The 23,486-nt window shown below is 36.5% G+C and overlaps 1 protein-coding gene across 1 annotated transcript in view; it reads right to left on the reverse strand.

Annotated features, from left to right (window-relative positions):
- Positions 1-2,279: 2,279 nt before the first annotated feature.
- Positions 2,280-23,486, reverse strand: part of Loxl2 (Lysyl oxidase-like 2) — a 175,964-nt gene continuing 154,757 nt past the window's right edge. The window contains exons 7-9 of the mRNA XM_089087513.1: positions 15,220-15,348; positions 11,355-11,478; positions 2,280-3,604 (exon numbers count right to left, since the gene is read on the reverse strand). Coding sequence (XP_088943639.1) covers positions 3,482-3,604; positions 11,355-11,478; positions 15,220-15,348 — 376 coding nt within the window. The 3' untranslated portion in view covers positions 2,280-3,481. The remainder of the gene's footprint in view (positions 3,605-11,354; positions 11,479-15,219; positions 15,349-23,486) is intronic.

Below are 23,486 nucleotides of genomic sequence, written 5' to 3' on the forward strand. Positions count from 1 at the left end.
CAAAATTCGAACTTTAGCTTAAAGAGCAAGGTATTAACTAGGGGGCGAACCCCCTAATATACGCATTAAAAATCAATTAATATAGAAGTTCGTTATGTAAGTTAATTCGTAAATTACGTATATTTATTACTAATAAAAACGTTCATAAATAAAATTAAACAAGTTTCGAGAAAGCCATTTAAAAAAAGTAAAATTTAGTAAAAAGTAAAATAACCAAAAAAAAGTAAAATTTATATACAAATTTTGTTTTAATTTTAAATATATGGTGAGCCAAAATCAAAACCTGCATTAATTCAAAAACGTTCAAAAATTAAATTAAAAAAACAAGTTTTTTTAACTGAAACTAAGGAACAACGTTAAAACTTAAAACGAACAGAAATTATTCCGTATATGAAGGGGGCTGTGCCCTCCTCAACGCGTCACTCTTTACGCTAAAGTTTGACTTTCTCACAACTCTATTTTTTTTTAAACAATAAAAAACTTAGCGTAAAGAGCTTTTTTAAACAATAGCCCTTTCAATTTCCAATCGAATGAGCCCTTTTTGAAGTTTCTACGACAACGGTTTCTTTATAAAACTTTTATGCCCCCAGGGCATAACTTACAACCCTTGCCCTGAGGGGTCTGAGGGGTTATCATCCTCAAACACCTAATTTCCGGAACTTTCAACTACGTTGAAAAGAAATGGATATCTCAAAATTTTGATTGCATATGTTTGGGGAAATGGTGGGCGTGAGAGGGGAGTTACTTGCCCTCCAATCACTTTCAACTATTAAAAAGGGCCCTAGCCCTTTCAATTTCAAATTGAATGAGCCCTTTCTGAAGCTTTTATGACAACGCTTTATATAAAAACCTTATATACCCCCAGGGTATAACTTACAACGCTTGCCCTGAGGGCTGTGGGGGGAGTGTCCTCCTCAAAACTTAATATCCAGGTCTTTCAACTACGTTGAACAAAATGGCAATCTCCAAATTTTGATTGGATGTGTTTGAGGAAAGGATGGGCGTAGAAGGGGTGTCAGTTGCCTTCCAATCACTTTTGGCTTTTAAAAAGGGTACAAACCCTTCCAATTTCCAATCGAATGAGCCCTTTTCGAACATCCTACGACAACTCCTTCGATACGAAGTGCCCTGTTCTAAAAGAAAGAAAGAAACCAACAAATAAATAATACATTGATCCAACATTGTTCTTTACTTAGGCAGCGCTATTGCGCTGCCTATAATTAGGTATTTGTAATTGAAAGTTATTGTTAATTTTGTCTGGATGATATTTTTAATCCCAGCATTCCTGCTGTTTACTGGATTTTTTATACATGTAAGAAGGGTATTTGGCTCTTTGAACTTAGGTGGAGGGTGATTTACACAATAGGATCATAATTAGTCATTATTAATTTTTTTTTTGTCTAGGTGAAATGATAAAAGAAAACAAAAAAAATTCCCCACTTAAAATCCTGACTAAAACAAACACCCCACTTCTGTGGGGTGTTTTTTTCAAAACAAATCCTTCAGGATTCGTTTTGATATTTGCGAATGGCCCAAAAGGGAAAATCTCTTGTTTTTGATGTTTTCTCTTACCTTTAACTTAGGTCTAGGGTGATTTACACAACACGATTATAATTAGCGACTATTATTTTTTTTTTGTCTAGGTGGCATAATAAAAGAAAACAGAAAAAAATTCCCCACTTAAAATACCCACTAAAAAAACCACTGAAAGATTCGTTTTGATATTTGCGAATGGTCCAAAACGGGAAAATCTCTTTTTTTTATATATATTCTCTTACCTTTAAATTAGGTCTATTTATCTTTAACTTAGCCTACATACACTATTGATTGTATAGAGGCCTCATAAGTGGCTCATACAGAATGTATAAGTCTCTAAAATTCCATATCATCATTTTGAAAGCCAGTCTCCATTTGGTATTTTCTGAAATTTTTTTAGCGGACATTTTCTAGAGCCTTCCAGTTTCCACTTTTCTTTGTCCATCAGGGACATAATTTGCTATGGGAGGGGGGCGGGGTGGCAACTGACCCTTCCAGACCTCGGTTTGCCTCGGTTTTCAGATTTGCCTGCCATGTTCACTTGATTTGGGAAAATTGGTTCCAACTATACCCCCACCCAAAATTTTGACGAAATTACGCCACTGTTATCCATTACTGTTACATACAACAATCGAGAATGATAATGCTGATTTATGTTTCAAGAGTTTTTTTTTTGAAACTATCAGGTGGAGACTGAACTTGACAAATATCAGCATTTGTACTATTCTGTGTAACTATTCCTGTCATTTATATTGAAATAAAAAAAACGATTAATTTATTTGGAATTAAAAATGGCAGTTAACGTTCTTAAAAAGCTAGTAGTCCTAAAAAGAAATACATCTAAAGCACAATAATTATTTCTCTGTAAATCTTTCAATAGATAGGCAATCACCGAAGGACATCAAAGGCAAACAACATATTTCTTTTTTTTCTAAAGTCAAAAATAAGAATCTGACTCTTAATACGTTCAGATACAACCGGAATTCGATAAAATTTGACTTTTGTAAGGCTTTCCGCTATTATGACAGAATTCCATAAAAATTTGTTTTTTGATTAAATGGAATTAACCAATAGCTTCTTCTTGCAATTCTAAGCAATTTAAATTCCCGGAAGTGTCCGTGTTATAACGGACATCCTAATAGTAAGTTAGTCATTGCTTACTATTTTCAAGCCATTTCCAATTTATTTATTCTCTTTGGAAACTTCAAAAAGAAAAAGGTCTTACAAGGTCAGATGGGGTTAAAGTTAAGCAATGTATAAATTTAAGAGAAATTTTTATTTTCTGCTTAAATGAGGATTAATAAAAAAGGGCGGGGAATAGAAACAGTAAAGTAAACAAAATTACCCTTAATAAGAAGCATAAGGGACAATTTTGTACCACACACAAATATTCTAAACAAATTTCAAATTATATTTTTTTTATTGTAGGCTTAGCACAAGGGATATATTTAATTTGTCTGGACTTTCGATAGGTCTTTTTTAGAGTCACTGATCTAATTTAAACCTTCAAGTTTTTGTATTTTTTTTTTAAAAAAGTTTTTTTTTTTAAAGTTAATTTTCAAAAAATGGTGTAAATTTCAAATGAGAAAGTGTCACAAATTACTTCCTTTACATCATAATGGGAACACGCAAAATACCAATTACAAATATAAATGAAATCTAGTCTTAAAGTAACATTAATCCTTCCATCTATATTATAGTTGAATTATTTAAATTTAGACAAACGAAATTCAATATGAGCTATAGTGATTCCAAAATTTACGTTTGTGGTTCATCTACTTCTACTCTTCTATATTTCTTATGTTGTATTTCTCAAACTAAAGTAGCATTGTTAACTAATATCACTCAACTAACCATAAACGTGAATTAAAATAATGTTCACCTTTAAAATATGATTTCCATTCTGACATGGAATAAATAGAAAACAGAAAAAGACATAAACAAATTACGGCCTAGTTAAAGTACAGTTATATACAGTGGCAAAAGTTGGTCCATAGTAGAGATTACACACAGCTGCGTTATTTTCAAACGTCTGTTCTGCAACTTTGAAGTCAGGATTTATAACAACCTGAAACAAATCAAATAATTGAAAATGGCTTCATTCACACTTTTATAAGCGAGAAAAAAAAAGCACTTTACTACAACTGTCTTACGAAATAATCCGTAGTAAACGGTTTTTTGTTGATAAATAGATAATCAAGAAGTGACAGTTCATTGTTTAACATGTATTAAATTAGATACCATGGAGCACCATGTGAGCCTTGAATTCCCTTTATTTTACTTTACCTTCTTTGTAATCATTTCACTATTTCTCTCTCGGAGTTTGACCTTTCTCTCTGTTTTATGTTTTTTCTTTTATTTTTACTTTAATGTTATCTTCGGTACTGTTGTACTAAACGGACTCTTTTATATAGTGCTATTTTGGTTAATGCTAATGAAATAAAATAAAATATAATGAAAATATAATAGTTTAGAAACAAATTTGGGCGATAAATTTGCACATTAGGGGGGGGGGGGAATCATAGCATATATTAACCTAACCTAACCTAGCCTAGGTACCTTTCCCCTCCCAAAAAAACCCTAAAAACAACAATTTAAATATAGCTCTTGCCTTTGTTTATATCCCAGAAGGCATTGTAAACCTGTTTTCACCAAGCGTCTTTGTGTATTTCGTAACTAGTATGCATTGTCGTTTATAAAAAGAGTCCTTTTAGTACAACAGTACCTTATCTTCTTCTAAATGTTTTTTTTTTCAGGTAAAATGAGGTGAATCTTATTATTTCATTTAGTTTACGTTCTACTTAGCGTTAGAACTTTCGACATAGCAAAAGAACATTAATGATGTTTTTGGAAAATATTGTCGTTTATATTTGCTATTTAGTGACACGTTAGCTTCCTCGAGGCACTTAAGCATAGGTAATCTGTGTTTTAAGTCTCACTCGCCATCAGCCTTAGTGCACTTACCAGTAACAAGAGGACTATGTTCATTTTGGACGCGTTCCTGATACTTACTTTGAGAGCTTCGAAGTATAATCTCTGGAACGGGTCTAAGCTATCCCATGCGTAGGATACCTTTTGAATTATCCTTCTGTACCATTTCTACTTCCTCATATACCAGTCCGGCCACTCTCTTTGTTAGATCATCCTCTTTGTCAGTGCCCGAGGATGAATACAGGCATAAAAGTTGGATATATCCATATATTAGTTGCAATTATCAAGGGACCACAATTTTTCTTTGAATTACATATAGTTCGACTTATGAATAGCTCGAGCTATAGAAGTTGTTCTACATAAAATTTGACTTATAAAGGTAACAAGCTATAGAGGTAATTTTCGGGTCACTCCGACTTACAGAAGTAAAAAAAAATGCAACATAGTTTCAAGTCATGCATGGTTTTTTCTTCGTCTTAAACAAATTTTTTCGTCTTAAACAAATTGAAAATAATTCGAGATATCGAGGATTTCGTGTTAAACTATATATATATATATATATATATATATATATATATATATATATATATATATATATATATATATATATATATATATATATATATATATATATATATATATATATATATATATATATATATATATATATATATATATATATATATATATATATATATATATATATATATATATATATATATATATATATATATATATATATATATATATATATAGTGATGGGAGCTCGGTGGCTTCGCCATTAGGCCCCGGCACTCGGGAAGCGCCAGCCTTCTATATATGGATTCCCATTGTCAGTTGTCTTCTAACCGCAGACGTGAGGCTCTTCTTGATGTCATGACGTCACCACAGGTTTTTTATAACCACCATAGAAAAAATAAAAATTCTTCCTTAAAGTCCTGACCTATTTAGATCGTATTTGTGGCCAGTCATACTCGCTTTCTCGCTGTCGCTGCTTGGATTGGTCAGATCCGGCCAGATCAGATGGGCGTTGTCACGTTTGATGGTCTGGGTTCTTCATTTGTCCTCAAGGCATCATAATTACTCTCTTTACTTGCTCTACTTACTCTAGGCATTATGAAACTGCTTAAAACGCTTTTTTTAAATAAACTAACTATACTTGGTATTTTATACTTAGCTATGTTCCTTTTGTAATGTCAAATGCTTCATAGATATAAAAACGGTACGTTCACTCTTGGGAGGGGGTATGTAATTTAGCTTTTGAAATGTACTCATAAATATGACGTCAATCATATAATTTCTCTTGTCAATCATTTGTTTCTTATGTAATTTTGCCTGCATCGTAGAAACTGAAAACGATACAACTACTACTGAGGCAAATATGACGTATGTATGCTTTTCGAATAAATTCATAAATATGACGTCACTGACATGAATCTCTCTTCAAAAATTAGGACTCTTAACGAATTTTCTCAAACTTCTGACCTATTTAGATCGATTTTTTTCGGCCAGAAAATTCCAGGATACAAATTTTCCTAACGAAATTAAAACGAAAATAAAGATACAGTCAGAATACTTGCGTCAGTGAAAATTACAACAAGTCAAAAACAAACATGAAAAACAAAGAAATACCCAATTCGAAGATAATCGGCAGCAAGAATTAAAACAAGTCAAAACAAAAGTGAAGAACAAAGAAATATTCGGTTATAATACATGCGACAGCAAGGAGTAGAACGAATTAAAAATGAAAGAGAAGAGCAAATAAATATGTGGCTAAAAGGTATACCACAGCGGGAAAAAAGAAATATGCGGTTAGAAAACAAGCGACAGCGATAATTACAAGCGACATTGAGAAAGCGAGTATGACTGGCCACAAAAAGGATATAAAAAGGTCAGGACTTGATGATGATATATATATATATATATAAATATATATATATATATATATATATATATATAAATATATATATATATATATATATATATATATATATATATATATATATATATATATATATATATATATATATATATATATATATATATATATATATATATATATATATATATATATATATATATATATATATATATATATATATATATATATATTATAAAATTACTTTTTTTTTCTATTGGACCTTTAACTTTTGCCTAGTCTTGTCTTTTGTCATTTTGAAAGACATATCGCCGAATCTTTGTTTCTTTCAACTGTTCAGGTTGTGGGACAAAAACTTCTGGTATGGAAGGCATTGACGACCACCTTTGTTTCTTTTAATTGTTCAGATGGTGGGAAAGAAAAACTTCTTCTTTTGCCTTGGCTTGTCTTTTGTCATTATGAAAAACATATCGCTATACCTTTGTGTCTTTTAATTGTTCAGGTGATAGGACAAAAACTTCTGTTTCATCCAACGATTTATCCAGTCCATATTTTTGATTTTCAAAGGTATGGTAGGCAGGAGCGTCCTTAGGCTCATTTCATTGGGGGGGGGGGGCGTTCTTCGTAAATTTTACCGAAACACTACCGGATGTATGCTGAATTTTCTGCAGAAATCAAGAATTTTGCTAAATTTCATCCGATTTTGCAAAATTTCGGCCGAAATTTTCGCTGTCGGTGAAAATTTTACCGAATGCCCAAAAAGTTGGGCGCTGGGGGCGACACGCCCCTCCCCCCCCCCCCCTGGGACGCCCCTGATGGTAGGTATTGATGACCTTATCCATATCAAAATCTAAAACCCAATCATCATCGCTTTCATTTTCAATTTGTTTGCTTCGTTACACTTCGGCTTATCTTTCGTCATTATGAAATACATATCATAATATCATATCGTCATTAATCAAATACATATCGCCGAACATTTATTTTTTAACAAAGGTATGGTAGGCAATGATGACCCTGTCCATGTCAACATCCCAAACCCATTCATCAAATATGGAGCCGTTTTCGAGAAACAGAATAAATACATGCATAAATACATACACAAATATTACTCACACACACACACATACACACACACACACACACACACACACACACACACACACACACACACACACACACACACACACACACACACACACACACACACACACACACACACACACACACACACACACACACACACACACACACACACACACACACACACACACACACACACACACACACACACACACACACACACACACACACACACACACACACACACACACACACACACACACACACACACACACACACACACACACACACACACACACACACACACACACACACACACACACACACACACACACACACACACACACACACACACACACACACACACACACACACACACACACACACACACACACACACACACACACACACACACACACACACACACACACACACACACACACACACACACACACACACACACACACACACACACACACACACACACACACACACACACACACACACACACACACACACACACACACACACACACACACACACACACACACACACACACACACACACACACACACACACACACACACACACACACACACACACACACACACACACACACACACACACACACACACACACACACACACACACACACACACACACACACACACACACACACACACACACACACACACACACACACACACACACACACACACACACACACACACACACACACACACACACACACACACACACACACACACACACACACACACACACACACACACACACACACACACACACACACACACACACACACACACACACACACACACACACACACACACACACACACACACACACACACACACACACACACACACACACTCCGTTCCTTCATGGCAGAGTGCTTCGACCATTGCTCTTTTTTCAGTTGCATCAACATCCCTGTCAAAAAATGCCAATCCTATCAGTTCTTTGCTAAGATACCACAGCTGCCCACACAGTTTCTTCAGTGCACCAGTTGCTGCTGATGATCCTCAAGTGAGGAGACTTCAGAAGCATTAAATAATTGGCTGGTGCTGCTGGTGGCAGAGAAGAAAGGAACCACAATTTAACATAACTTCCTACACCAAAAGCACAGAAGTTGCCCAGACCAGTGATTTCACGATCTGTCAGCTTGAAGCCAGAATCTCTGAACATGTATATTTTCAATGCATAAATCAGTCGTGCCATGAAACGAGCACGAAGAAGGGCTCATGGTTTCCTGAACATCACACCACGAGCCGGAAGGCCACCAATGAACAGCAGGGAAAGCTCGAGGAGCACACGGTAGTCTTCACGTTTGTGACAAATATCCAGCTGATCAGTCAGAAAGGTCTTCATATCATCCAGGGCATCAACCAGAGCTGCAGCATTGACTGGAACCTCAACACCAGGCTTGTAATCAGCATATACAATGTTTGGCCAAAAGGCTTTGAACTATTTGAACATCTGCATGTCTGGGTCACTTGAAGGTCCTATCGTGATATTGAATGCCTCTTCCGGTATTAATTTATGGGTGTAGTGTCTGTATGCAAGATGCAGAACACTTCTACCAAGATGCTGTTAAAACAGAGTAGAGGCACTATTCATTCAGCCGGTGTTGCTTGATGTTGTATCAAAGCTGAGAGCTTTGATGCTGTCTACAGTGCCCCAGTCAGACACTGTGTCCATCCTTGCATCTGCCATGGCTTTACCAGTACCTGAAGCCAGCTTTAGGAAACGAAGCAGTTGTTCTGTTCCAGATTCAGAAACAATAATCGGCAGTCGTTAAACTTTTTCATCTCCAGTGGAGTCTACCATAAGCTTTCCATCCCAGTGAAGAACAATTGCCTACTGGCGATTGAAATCAGACTTCAACCGAAATGAAAGTATGATACGATGCTTCTGACGGTAATGTCTTATAGATGATCTGTTGATATAGAAATCTAGAATATTTTGACCTGTTGCTTGAATTATTGGGGGAATGATCTGAACTGCTTGCCTGTCACTTGTCTTTGTGCGGTCTAGGGATGACAGGAGTGCAGGAGTTAAAATGTTAGTTCTTCCACGTTTTTGTTTTGGTGTACATGGTTGTTTGATGGCTTCACTGCCGATTCTTTGTAATACTTCCATGTCTGCATCATCATTACTAGAAGACGAATCAGAAGACTCCAACAACACAGTTCGATCCAGATTTGCTATGTCAAGTTGTTGTTTCGTCTTCAAGTGAAACTGGATTTTTTGTTTATTTTCCTGTACTTTCTCCTGTTTTGTAAGTGACATGTAAACCCCTGCCATAACCCCTTGCCTTCCTTTTTCCCGCTGGGCCAAAAAGAATTGCTTGTCTTCCTCAATTTTGATGAGCTGTAACGCTTCCTGGTGAGCTACGTCAAAGAGATCATTGAAAGATTCCTTGAATTCTTCCTCATTGGCTATCTGAGTTGCTGTCCTTCTTGCTTTGTTTTTCTTCAACCCTTCCCATCTCTGCACTAAAACTTCAAGTTGGGCAACTGCATGATCACTCCAGCGCATGGGTATTCTGGCTTTCTCCCAGAACATTTGAACGTCCTTAATTACTGATACTGCTACCTCATGTTTAGTCTTGACTACTTTCAGCTTTGTGGCATAGAGCCTCAGAACATCACCAATCGATGTCAATTTTGAACCATATAGATCTTCCGAAGCTGAACTAAGCAGGTACACTTCCTGTTTACTGCGTGTGGATTTGGAAATCGCCATGACTGACTGTAAAACAAAACATTTTATGTGTACTTTAACAATTGTCCAATCCGTCAGAAAATTACATAGCAGACAGCATTGTATCAAAAACAGTATTGTTCTAATAGCAAATTAATAACAAGTCAATTTCAAATATGAATTTATTATATCTGACAAATGACAAAATTTCAGTTATAACAACAAACATTAAATGTAAATTGATATATTCAGTAATTCACCTGATATTGTCTTATCAGCTTGGTATCCTATGTATTTGTAATCAATCTTTATCTGAGAAATAAAAACTAAACAATACTAAAGATGTCTGCTGCAAGAATATTTAATCAAATGTAATAATAAACCATTGATTGATTCAGTAAGTAAATGTTGAAGTTAATTTTAAATAGTGACATAAACTTCTGTAGTTTTACACAAATATATCTGCTAGATTTGCAAGAAAATGCCCAGACACCTAATTGATTATTAATATATTACCCTGAATCCCTTCAGTTATCTCTTTATATAACACATAACACCTGTTTTGTGTTAGAATTCACAATAAATACACAATTAACTAATAAATATATGCCCTGAACCAATGATTTTCTTTACATGCACCCGGTTTCTATAACATTCGAGTATAATCAAAATTTGGGTGCCTTGAGCATACCCCAAACATGAAGTTATCCTAAAAATAAATGACACTTTTTTTTTTCTATCATAGAAGAATAGTTTAGGATGGTGGGAGGCAGGAAAAACAAAAAATATTTTTTTGATATATACATAAGAACCACCCTAATATATATATATATATATATATATATATATATATATATATATATATATATATATATATATATATATATATATATATATATATATATATATATATTTGTGAGTGTTTGTGTATATGTAACTATGACCAGATACTGTGAATTTTGGTAAATATAATTTAGATAAAACCTGAGCTGATTAGTTTTTCTTCTTTTTTTTTGTAGAAACGAGAGAACTTGCCAGAGCAACACAACGGCTATCAATTAGCCTGGGGAGCGGAGTTTTTGCTGGACCGTCGGCTTCTTTGCCGAGTAAATTAACAAATATAGTGTATCTACAAAAGGTTTTACTCACCAAATTTTAATAAAGAGATATTCTCAAGTATATAAGAAAAAGACATACTTACTCTAAAAGTATACATTCCTGGGTCAATATCTGTAATATCAATCCATTGACAGTCGATATTATATGCATACGTGTCTGTACAGCCAACAGATATTCCTTGTTCCCCATAGTTTGCACACTTGTATCTAAAAAAAATATAGCTCAGTATGACAATATCATAGGCAATAAATCGGTGTATTTAAAGTTCTACCAGCATGAAGTCCATAGAAATTATTTGAATCTTTCAGACGACCAAGGAGCAAAATATAAAAATAACACAGAGATATAAAATCAAACTCATTGTTCATTCCAAGGCCGTACCCAGGATTTTTTTCCGGAGGGGGTTTTACTCAAAGATTCCTTTTCGGGGTGGGGTTACACAAAAAAACCTCAAAAAACTCATACAAAATTTATTTATATTCATTTTTGTTACGTTTTTACGAGTCAGAAAAACATTTCGGGGGGGGGGGGGGGTTGAACCCCCTAAACCCCCCACAGGGTAAGCCGTGGTTCATTTTGATGTTAATGCTCAAAATAAATAAGAGTTCCAAGTAGGCACAGGTTCTTTGATTAGACAGTGAAATAAAAAAGAATATATTTTTGTTTTTCAAAAACATAACATCGGTATTTTATGGAAAAAATACCGATGTTAATGTCTATAATTTCTTAATTTCTATAAGCTAGGGCCGTCAAAAAAAAATTTTTTTTTTCTCGAAAAAAAAAAAAAACCACCAAGTGGGCTTTTTTGTCTAGTACAGTGATGGGTAAATTTTTTAGTGCAAACATCCAAATAACCATTTTACGACATAAGAAATCCGACGAAGAGCTGCAGTTAGGGTGTAAAATATTGTCCCCAAAACGTATGTTTTGTCCACTTTGCAACCATAACTTTCACTTGAAAATATCCAATCAAAATATTTGATTAAAAAATCAAGTAAATATCGAATTACTAATGAAATTACTAATTCATAATGAAGTTATTCTTTCCAGCTTAATCGGATAGAGACCCGGTGAGAAATGTATAACAGTAACATCTGAGTTCAACAACTCACAATCCCTTGTAAAACAAACAGCCGATCTACTAATGTCAAACACAACTTCACACATTTTTAACTCAACAAATGTTTAGCAATCGATAACGTTTGACTACTGGCGAATAAAACATCTTACTACACACTTAGGACTACAAAACCGTGTAAAACTTGTGTAAACAATACGTGTAAAATATATGGCGTAGAACAAAATAGTTGTGGATATGAATTGTGGGTATGAAGCGACTCTAACCAATAGTTAACGAGACTCTAAAACAAGGGAATTTCATACAAATTAATAAATAAAAAGAATTGGCTTTTTATGGTGCTTCCAAATATTTGAAGTTCATATAGTGTAACGTTGAATATCAAACGCTACGAACTTGATAAAATGTGCCTGATTTTAGAAAAAGGGAGAACAACACCCCCTTCCCCCCAAAAGAAAAGACACATGATTCTAATGAAAAATAACTCTTAGATTCAGTAGATTAGATAACCTTACTATGGAGGCTTAAGCTCTTATCTACAAAATGTGGAAATTATATTTTTCTCGCAAGAGAAAGATCACGGATTCGTGTTCATTTATTTTTTTGTTTATTTGTTTTTCACAGGGATGATCATACTAAACTGGTAGTGCAAAAAGATAAGGGGGAGGCTCATTCGAACGGCAATTGAAAGTTCTAGTTACCTTTTAAAGTGACCAAAAAGATTGTGTCACGGGAAAGTGGTGTTTTCTGCCACTTTCTGGTTCCAAACTACCATTTTACCCCACGAAGGACCGAGTTGCTGTCAAATAAAAGTTCTAAAGTAGCCAATCGATTTAAAAGTTTCAGAATACTGAATATTGAGTATTAAAATTCCTTATAAAAGTATCAAAATACTGATTATGAAAATTCCAGTTGTGGAAGAAATAATCGGGCACGGTCGCATCTTAATTCCTGGAAAGTCACATAGTCCATAGAAGAGAAATTGTTGATATGGACATTGATCTTGATGCTTTATTTAACTAAGTTAATTCACTTTGTTTTTCATGAAATTACTTTTAGTGATAAATAATTGTGCATGAGCTATTATGAAAAACGGACGTTGATTCATTATGTACGGGGGGGGGAGTGATGATGATAGAAGCCTAAAAGAAAGTATTTCAATGCACTAATTGTCTAACTCTCCATGAGCCTTTACGCCAAGTGGACGCCGATGCTCAATACTTTTTTTCAACAGGGTTTGATGAATTTTTGTAAACGTGCTTTATTTAAGTTATTGCTTGCTTATTTGGAACAAGGGATTCTGTCAGTTTTTAATTTGCTTGGTTCTAGCTTAGAGTTTGAATTCATTTTATCTTTATTAAGAAAATATGTCCCTTAAAGCTACTTCCAACGGATTCTGATGCACGTCTAGTCGATAATGCTCAGTACTTTTTGTGAACAAAGTTTGATGAATTTTTGTAAGCTTTCTTTACTAAAATTATTGCTTGCTTATTTGGAATAACGAGTCTCTCAATTTTAAATTTTATTGATTCTAACTTTGAGTTTGACTGCATGTAACTTATATTAAAAAAATGTACGCCCTTTAACATATCCCAGACGGGAAAACCTTCTGACGTACGGCTAGTGAACGCGTTCTCCATCGCAAGGGGTGGCATATTATCATGTACGATAGTTGTTGGTGCCAGACCATGTCAACGGGAAGTAATTACTTGTGCTTCTTAGTCCTTGCCTGTTATCTCTGTACACTTCCACCGTAGGGAAACCCTTAGATAGTCTCCACAAATTTCAAATTTTCAGATTTTAGCCTTTATCTTATCCTATTATGATACCTCAACTTCCAAAAACACGAAAAACATTTTGGAATGTAGGTAGAACATTCCAAAGTTCCTTCCTTTATTTATTATTTTATTTGTAATAATTTCCTTTTGGCCCCTAAATTTTGCACGTGGGGAGTTTTCCGGAGAAGAGTATCCACGGGGGGAATTTTCAACGGTGAGAATTTTCTATGGGAGAGAATTTCCTGGCGGTAGGACAAAATTTCTGGGGATGGGGAATACACCAAGCCCTCTTGTAAATAAATCGATAAAAACTTTAAAATATGTGTGTATAAAATATGGGTTTTATTTGTGTGGATATTACAATTATTCATATTGATGGATTCGCGAAGAGAAGTTTCAACGTGTTTGTTCTTTTTTGAACTGAAATTATCAAGTATTTTGCAGTAGGTTGCATCAAGACATGGCTAATTGTAGAAAGATAAAAGCCAAGACAGATAGTCCAAGTAATCGAGAGTCAAATGTTTAAATGGCTGCGGCACGGGTAAATGGCGGGAGTAAACATGACTCTCTGATTGGACACATATTTGTTTGTTAGTTTTTGGAAAGGCATGCCTGCCTTGAGTCTCAGGCATGTTGACCAAGAATTTAAAATTGACATTTTAAATTCTTGGTAATGACCGTTAGATTGCCATTAATGAGAGGCAAACAAGGTACGCCTGCCTATGGGCTTAAGAAGATTGACCAAGAATTTAGAATTGAGACAGGACCATTAATTTGCTTGAAACAACAGGCAAAAAATCGTTTAAAGCCGTTTTTATCTTTCAAATAGTACTTACTTGTTGTCTAAGCTCGGCCCCACATTCTGAGAAAATTTCAATTTTTCACAAATTTTTGGGTCATTTCTGTTGTGGAATATACATAATCAGAATGACAAAGTGGTTCTCAAGAGTCTCACTTTGACGACAAAAGAGCCGCATATGACTCATGAGGCGCAAGCTGTCGATTGCTGGTCTAAAACATATATTTGGGAAAGCAGTGATCATCATTTAAGTATCTAGAGCAATTATTTTATATTTATAAGACAAAAATACCTTGGCGTCACGCCTGGATTGCATGCGTTATCCTCAAGGCAAAACGAGGCTTTATGTCCTTCGGCAATTCGCCTTCCTGTGCTGTCCAAAACATCAAAGTGAGCAAATACTTCCATGCTGTGGTAATGCCTGAAATATATTTGTAATAAATTTAATATGGCGTACATACAAAATGTACATATGTTGTGGGAAGCTAATGAAGGAACAACACAGAACATTACCTTACACAAAAAATAAGTAAATAAAATGGTAAGATAACAAAAAAAGCTAGCCTCACCGTGAAGATGCCAATCTTGTATTAACGAAGAGTTTGGTAGCCGCAATTGATTGCACATCTTGGTATGAATAAGCTAGGCTGGCGAGACCTATCTCATGTATTTTGGTGCTGATTTTAATTGATGAAATAAAATGCCAGGTATTTATAATATCAGCCCTAACCTGGAAGAATATATAAAATGATGCTCTGTTATGAGTTATATTGAAGAAAAATTGATTTGACAGTAGATGTATTTCTTTTAATTTGTTCTGAGAAATTATACGGTAGGTGCAACTGGTTAGGCAGCTAAACCATGAATAATTCAAACGGATACAATTGGTGACTTCTATTTCCTGCTTTGAAATAAAAAATGGGCTGCCATCTAGTGATCCTGCTCAGAACTATGGGTTTAAATGTTCAAGTCATTTAGCTATTTAATTTAACTACGCTAATGTTTCATGTTAACTATCAAGCTTATGCAAAGATACTAGAAGATTTTCCTTTCTGACTGAGATTTGCCAGAGTCGGCAATCTTGTAAGATCGAACAAATAATCTACGAGCGAATCCAAGACTGATTTGACTACTTGGAAACTAAGCAAGGCCATATCCAGGAAATTATTTCGGGGGGGGGGGGGTTCTCCTCGGGTCAGACCTGATCCATGTCTAACGATGAAAGAAGACAATAAATAGGAACACAAAATACTGTATATTAAAGTTAAGAAACGTAATAGTTACAAATTGAATTCACAGAACATAATCAATTCGACGTGTTTTTTGAGCTGTTAACATGTCAATAACTGTATAAGTGTCAATAGCAACACCCTGTACACTGAAAGTAACGCTAAACCTGTCAAACTTTCTTCACCGGCTGCATTTCGTAGCCATGTCTTAAGCCGTACCAAAGTAGAGAAAGTCCTTTCCGGTGTAGCAGTTGAAACAGGCCAAGTAAATACAATTGTAAGAAGGAGGCTAATGTTTGGACAAAAATCAGCATTGCACGTATCAAGTGCAGCCAAAGCCGAGACTGGTCTTTGTTTGTTGTTAACGTTCTGCCACTTCGTTCTCCACAATTTCACTTCGTGGCTTAGGGCATGTGGCTCTGGTAAGAGGTCAGAGTAAATATCAGTATTCTCACTGATTTCTGCGTCATACAATTTTTTTTGTCTAAGTTTGCAGGTATGAAGCCGCTTAAAGTTGTCAAAATTGTACGATGCACCGTAATTTTCTGACATGAAGTAGTCCATCAATGGAATGTAGGCTATATGGAAGCTCTGTATGCTTCTTTCGGCGAACGATGTCACAGTGGTCGTTTTGACGACCAACAACTCTTGGAAACGTCCATTCTATTTTCAGATCTCTGGCAAAATCTTCAGTTTTTGAATACAACGAGTCGAACAAAGAATCTGCGTCTTTGCGTAGGCCCACAACTGTCTGCACCACAGTTTCAACGTGGTCGCATGCAAGCGCCAAGTCACAGTCAACAGCTTGAAGAACTTTACACAGCGGCAAAGTAAGACCGAAGAGTTCTTTTGCTACGAATAAACTGGTCAGGAACTGTCCTTGCTCCATTGAGCTTGCTAACTGATGGGCATTTGCGGAAGTCTCAGCATTCGCGTTTCCTTCTTGAAGCTCTTCCAGTGCTTCTAAAATTGGCTTATAGGGATCCACAAGGCGGTTAACTACATCGTGCCTCTCCACCCACCGTATTTTACAAAAGGTAATGAGAGTAGATTTTCTAGATTCTGGCATGCATTGTCAAATTCTGTCTTTGAGTACCTGGGTACGGGAGGGCGAGGAGCCAAAAAGTTGCAGATCAGAGATATTGTACCAAAACACGTTTTCATGACTGGAATGTAGCAAGCTGAAGTGATCGCCAGGTTGAGTGTATGTGATCCACAGTGGACATAAATTGATCGTGGATACTGCTGTCTTATTGACGCTTGAGTGTCTCTCAGGCGCCCACTCATAGCAGCTGCTCCATCATATCCCTGTCCTACAAGCTTGCTCAAATCCAAACCATGGTTTTTCAAGGTTTCTAATATTGTGGTGGCCAGACGTTGTCCGGTAACGGGAACAAATCCAAGAAAATCTTCGCGCAAAGCTATGTTTGAAACATACCGAACACAAATGTACAGCAGCTCTGTGTTTCTTATGTCAGATGTTTCATCCGCTAAAACCGAATAGCACACACTTTCGTTTAGCCTTTTAACAATATCAGTTTGAATCATCTTTCTACAAACATCAATAAGCTCATTTTGCACAACTGGGGCAGATACATCCCATTTCCCACACTTTTTTCAATATGCTTTTTCATCTCGTCATCACCACAAGGCATTCTCATTTTCAAAAGAGAACGGAAATTTCCATCATTTAAGGCTGGTTCTTTTTCTTCGGGATGCAGAGGACTGTGATCATTCGTACCACAAAGAGCTAGCTGCTGTCAACCACAAAAAAAATAGTTTCTAAAACCAGTTTGAGTCTCATGCGATTTTCTTTGCTTGAGGTTTTCGAGCATCATCTAACTTGAAGAGAATATTGTCGTGCTTGCCTTTCTGTACGGCTACAAAACCCTTCGCAAGAAAAGCCCTTCCTATATGGAAATTCGATTTACTGTGACAAGCGAAAACTTCAATCGCATTTTTCGACGCTGTAAATGGTTTTAGGACCAGTGCTCCAAGCCTTTGGTGGTTTCCTTTACCGGAAAATTCAGCCGCAAAGATTACACAGTATTTGCAGAAAGCAACCTTTAAATTTATCCGAGTACAAAAACCACGGAAAACGAGCCATCCAGCTTCGCTGAAACCTTAAATTACGTTTGCCTGATGCTAGAAACAAGTAGCTCTCGTCTGGCAGCCACGGAGATTCAAGTAACTGTAACTTTGTAGTAACGTCTAAATTTGTAGTAACATCTGTTGACAGATTGTCCAACGTAGTCTTGTGGGATCTGAAGATGGTTGCTGCCTTGGAAAGTCTCCTGCGTTGACGAGTCGTCACGCAGGATATATACATCAAAATAGGATAATTGGTATTTCCGAAAAGAGGTTCTGAGAGGTAAGTCAATAAACTAATAATTTCAAGCGTTTAATCTAGAATAATTTTAGTAATAACTATATTGATGCATAGCTTAGATCCTTAGCTATTCATTGATACATACAATTCTTCTCCATTCCTCTTTGGTAACAAGATGCGAGGGTTTTAGTTTTACATAGTTTTGCTCGATCGGATACTGGTCTTTTACCCTAACGTACCTGTTCTGAGATTCGTATTCTGGCTCTGGTTACTGGGCATCCACGCTTTCTATTGCGGGCCTTTTCCCTTGAAAGTATCGAAATAAATCGTTATCCGCTTGTCACTTCCCCATTGTTTCAGTGTTAGATACAAACTAACCTGGGATTGGAATGCACCAGCTAAGAGAAGGCTGAGCTGAAGAAGAAGATATGCTGCCCAATCTTAATAATTGACTATTGTTCATTCATCGGCAACTAGTTGAAGCTAGGTCGGTAATTATAGCGACCTTATGATTTGGTAAGCTTAAAATATGCGAGTTTCATAAAGAGGTCAAAGTGTTGAAAAAAGCAATTTTCTCGGACATTTCAGGGGGGGGCGATTGAAACACTCTAAACCCCCTGGATACGGTCTTGAAACTAAGTGTCAACTTTTGAAAGATAAATTAATCACTTATTTGGGTTTTTAGGGGGGGATTAGGTTTCCTTATGCCATTATATTTAAATTCACTATAAGAAACCCCCGTAATTCTCCGTAAGAAACCTTTAAATCTATCCAAATATCTTAAAACTGTTTTCAAAAACATTTATTTCTGAAATATTTACTGAGCTATCACAAAATAATATAAAATCAGCACCCCTTCCCGGGAAAAAACTGAAATCAAAATGCGAAAATATTTACGAAATATGTAACACTCAGCGTTAAAGTATGTTGTCTATTTTCTCACATTCTTGAAGATTCTTTATTACAATCTAGCTGAAATGAATTTTTATTCAGTATATGCATTAATCAAGTTCTAGCTCATAGATTGGCCAAGATATTTCATCAGTTGCTAAAGCTGTATACAAATATGTAATTTATCAAACAGTTCGTGGTAACGAACTGTAAGTAAAGAGCGATGCGGCTCAATAGTAACCAAAACCTAAGACACAGAGTCGTGATAATAATAGATACATTAAAATAATCAAATTTTGATGCTTATTAAAATATGTAAAATTCATCAAATTTAATGGTACTGATCGAAAGTTACGAGCCTGAGAAAATTTGCCTAATTTAAAAAAAATGGAGAAACACCCCTACAACATCAAGTTATCTTTATGATAATCACTCAATCAGATTCATCATACCTGAAAACCGCACTATAACGTTTACAAGCTCCTATGTACAAAAATCTAGAATTTCACATTTTCTTTTGCAAGAGGAATGATCACGAATGCGTGTTTATTAGTTTTTTTTGTTTTTTTTCCCCAAGGGATGACCATATCGAACCAGGGATCGTAGAAGATCGGTAGAGGGCTCATTTGATCGGAAATCAAAAGTTCTAGTGCCCTTTGTAAGTGACCAAAATAATTGGAGGACAGCTAGCCCCTCCCACGCTCATTTTTTCTCCAAAGTCACCCGATCACATTTTGAGATAGCCATTTTGTTCAGCATATTCAAAAAATCTAATAACTATGTCTTTGAGGATTACTTTACCTCGCAAAGTCCCCAGGGGAAGGGCTGCAAGTTTTGAACTTAACCCATTGTTTACATATAGTATTGGCTGTACTGTTCTAAAATCCAGGATACATGCGAGAAGTGAAGTTTGGTTAATGCTAATGAAATAAATCAAAATAGGATGAAAATATGATAGTTTATGAACAAATTTGGGCTATATATTTGCACATTAGGGGGGTGTGGGAGGGTAAAGCATACGATCTTAAATACGATCTTTTTTTAACTGAAAGTAAGGAGTAACATTAAAACATAAAACGAACAGAAATTATTACGTGTATGGGGGGGAGGGTTCGCCCCTCGTCAATACCTCGCTCTTTATGCTAAAGTTTTTTTTAATACTTTTAAAAGATCTATTTATTCTAATTAAACGGCCTTTGTGATTGAGGAGACATTTTTAAGGAATTGGGAAAAAATTTGAAGTTTAGCGTAAAGAGTGATGTATTGACGAGGGGGCGATCCCCCTTATATACATAATAATTGCTGTTCGTTTTAAGTTTTCATGTTTACTTCGTTTCAGTTGAAAAAACTTTTTTTTTAAATTTAATTTCATAGGAAGAACAAAACAGTTCTGTTTGGTGTTGTTTGGCTATTCCTTATAGCTTTTACCGATAAGTACTCATACTTATCATTGCAAATTATCACAGAATTGTTTACTGGTTCTACAAAAACTTAGCTCTAAAGCTACTTCTTCAGAGATTTATTCATTCTGATATTGAATTATCTATGGCCCGAGCCCTATTGGTCCCTTTATTGGGGCAATATGTATGTTTGTCGACAATCAACAGAGGTGGAACTGTTTACTTTTCTCAAGGCTCAACCGAACTATTAAATATAATATTTTGGTGGCACTATTTTTGAAGTTGGGCTCCAAGATAATTTCCATGCATTAATATGCTGTGTAATATCCAGTTAGGAAAGGATTTAGTTAGTCCTTTGAGAGAAAGAGAAATCTATCATAAACAATTTTGGTAAGTAAATACATACAGGAAATGGATGTAAAAAAAAGTTCCCCTCAGGTGGATCTAAAAGACTAACCCCGATCTAGGACAATCTAGGTGTAAAAACACACTGTCTTAAGGCTCTTCATCCCTTTTTTTTAGAAATAGGGCCTTAATACATTCAGTCTTCGCGAATCTGTTATTAGAATAGGCTTTCAAACTTTCTTACCGTAATAAATATCCTTCATCCCTCAATCCACCAGTTTCACAATCCCCCCTCGATCCCCCTTCGGTATTATAGAAAAACAAAGAGTTTACTCATAAAAAATGCTGCGAGTCAAAAAATTTGTATTTGTTTTCAATTGCTTAATATTTCTAAAAAAGAACCCATCTATCATAGGCAGCGCAATAGCACTGCCTAAGTAAAGAGTGACGTGGGCACAATGTATTTTTTTTCTTTTAGACCAGGGCACTTCGTATCGAATGAGTTGTTGTAAAAACTTCAAAAAGGGCTTATTTGATTGGAAATTCGAAGGGCTTGTTCCCTTTTTAATAGTCGAAAGTGATTGGAGGGAAACTAACACTCATTCTACGCCCATCATTTCCCCAAACGCATCCCATAACAATTTTCAGATAGCCATTTTGTTCAACGTGGTTAAAAGGTTCAGAAATTATGTTTTTGAGGATGACCCCCCCCCAGAGTCTTCAGAGCAAGGGTGGGAGGCACTTGTGCCGAATCCTAACCCATTATGAGGTACCACCTCCATGTTGAAGATGCGGTAATGAGGTGCGTGGCAGGTGGCACCGTTCCCTGTCTAATGATGCATGGCAATGGATTTATGGGCTTTGTTGGGGTAACCACCCGGCAAAGCTTCTTTTACCTGGTTATAATTAACAACAAAAAGCCTCGGACCAAACAGCCATTTCAACGACGACCTGTAGCACGTCCACCGACCATCCAAACGGACCTGTTTACGGTAGCCCACTGCAATGTACGAGGTCTCAGATCTCAGTTTGACCAGTTCCTACATTTAGTGAACTCGGTCAAGCCATCTATCATATGCATCACTGAGACCAATCTAAACCAAGAAATTCAGAGCAGTGAGGTTGCCATACAGGGATACACGCTCCTCAGTCGGGATCGAGAGCGTACTAACGGCGCTAAATACGGAGGAGGAGGTGTCGCTGTTTATCTACAGAGCCATATACCTTATTCATGCCTGAACATACCAGATTCAGCAGGCGAAGAAGCTCTGTAGGTCAGGGTGACCCTTCCAAATAAATCCGGGATTGTCAGTACCGTGTATAACCCTCCAACTTACCAGATTACCAGCTACCTTGAAACTTCCCTTGAATATATTCGGGGCAAGTACGCTAAGTCTGCCATTATCCTTCATGGAGACTTCAACGTCCATCATAGCGTGTGGCTTCGCAGCAAAAATACTGAGAAGGAAGGGTCGGACTTGTATGATCTATCTCTCTCTTACGGGCTGGAACAACTTGTCGATTTCGACACGTATCACGGCCCAAACGGATCATCTCGTCTTGACCTTTTCCTTACAGATCATCCTGACTCCTTTAAGGTAGACGCTCATGCTTTCACCAGTGGCCACGTTGCCGTCGTTGCACGTGGAAACCTACGTATTGCGCCTCCAGTAAAGCATGAACGAACAATCTGGCTATACAAAAGAGGTGATTGGGACGGTTTGAGAAACACTCTTTTTTCTCAGCTGTGGAGAGCCTTCCTCCTGGAAGGCCCAGAGAAAGTTGCAGATAAGTACCAGCAGGCCATAGTTGACTCTGTCGAAAAGGATATCCCTTCAAAGCGGATCCAAGTGTCCAATAAGGACAAACCTTGGTTCAACGCCCAGCGTAAGAAGACAATCCGAGCAAAGCAAAAGGCACACAAGCGATGGCTACTTTCGAAGAGCGAAGAGGACAGAATTGCATTTATAAATGCGCGCAAAGATGCAGTTCGAGTGATTCGACAGTCCCGGGTTCACTATAAGGAGAAATTCGCCACCAAGATTCAACTTGCTTCGGCAAAGAGTTGGTAAAGAATTGTCAAGGAGGCTTTACCGTCGTCAAAGGGGACCCCAATTCCTTTTGTACAGAGTGACGGGACTGTGATACATGATCCACAGGCAAAGGCTGAAGCTCTTGCTAAGGCTTTTGCCAAATTCTCGAATCTAGACGATGACGGTGGAAAAGTGCCAAAATTATCCGACCGAACCGGCACTGTCCTGGAACGCGTGAAATTTTCTGCTCCGAAAATCCTTCGCATTCTGCAACATCTGGATGTGACCAAAGCCACGGGTCCTGACAACATACCAAATGTTGTCCTCAAGTC

Source organism: Artemia sp. Qi Xiang Cuo, chromosome 4 (genome assembly GCF_049724085.1).
Source record: "Artemia sp. Qi Xiang Cuo chromosome 4, ASM4972408v1, whole genome shotgun sequence".
In the NCBI taxonomy this organism is placed as follows: domain Eukaryota; kingdom Metazoa; phylum Arthropoda; class Branchiopoda; order Anostraca; family Artemiidae; genus Artemia; species Artemia sp. Qi Xiang Cuo.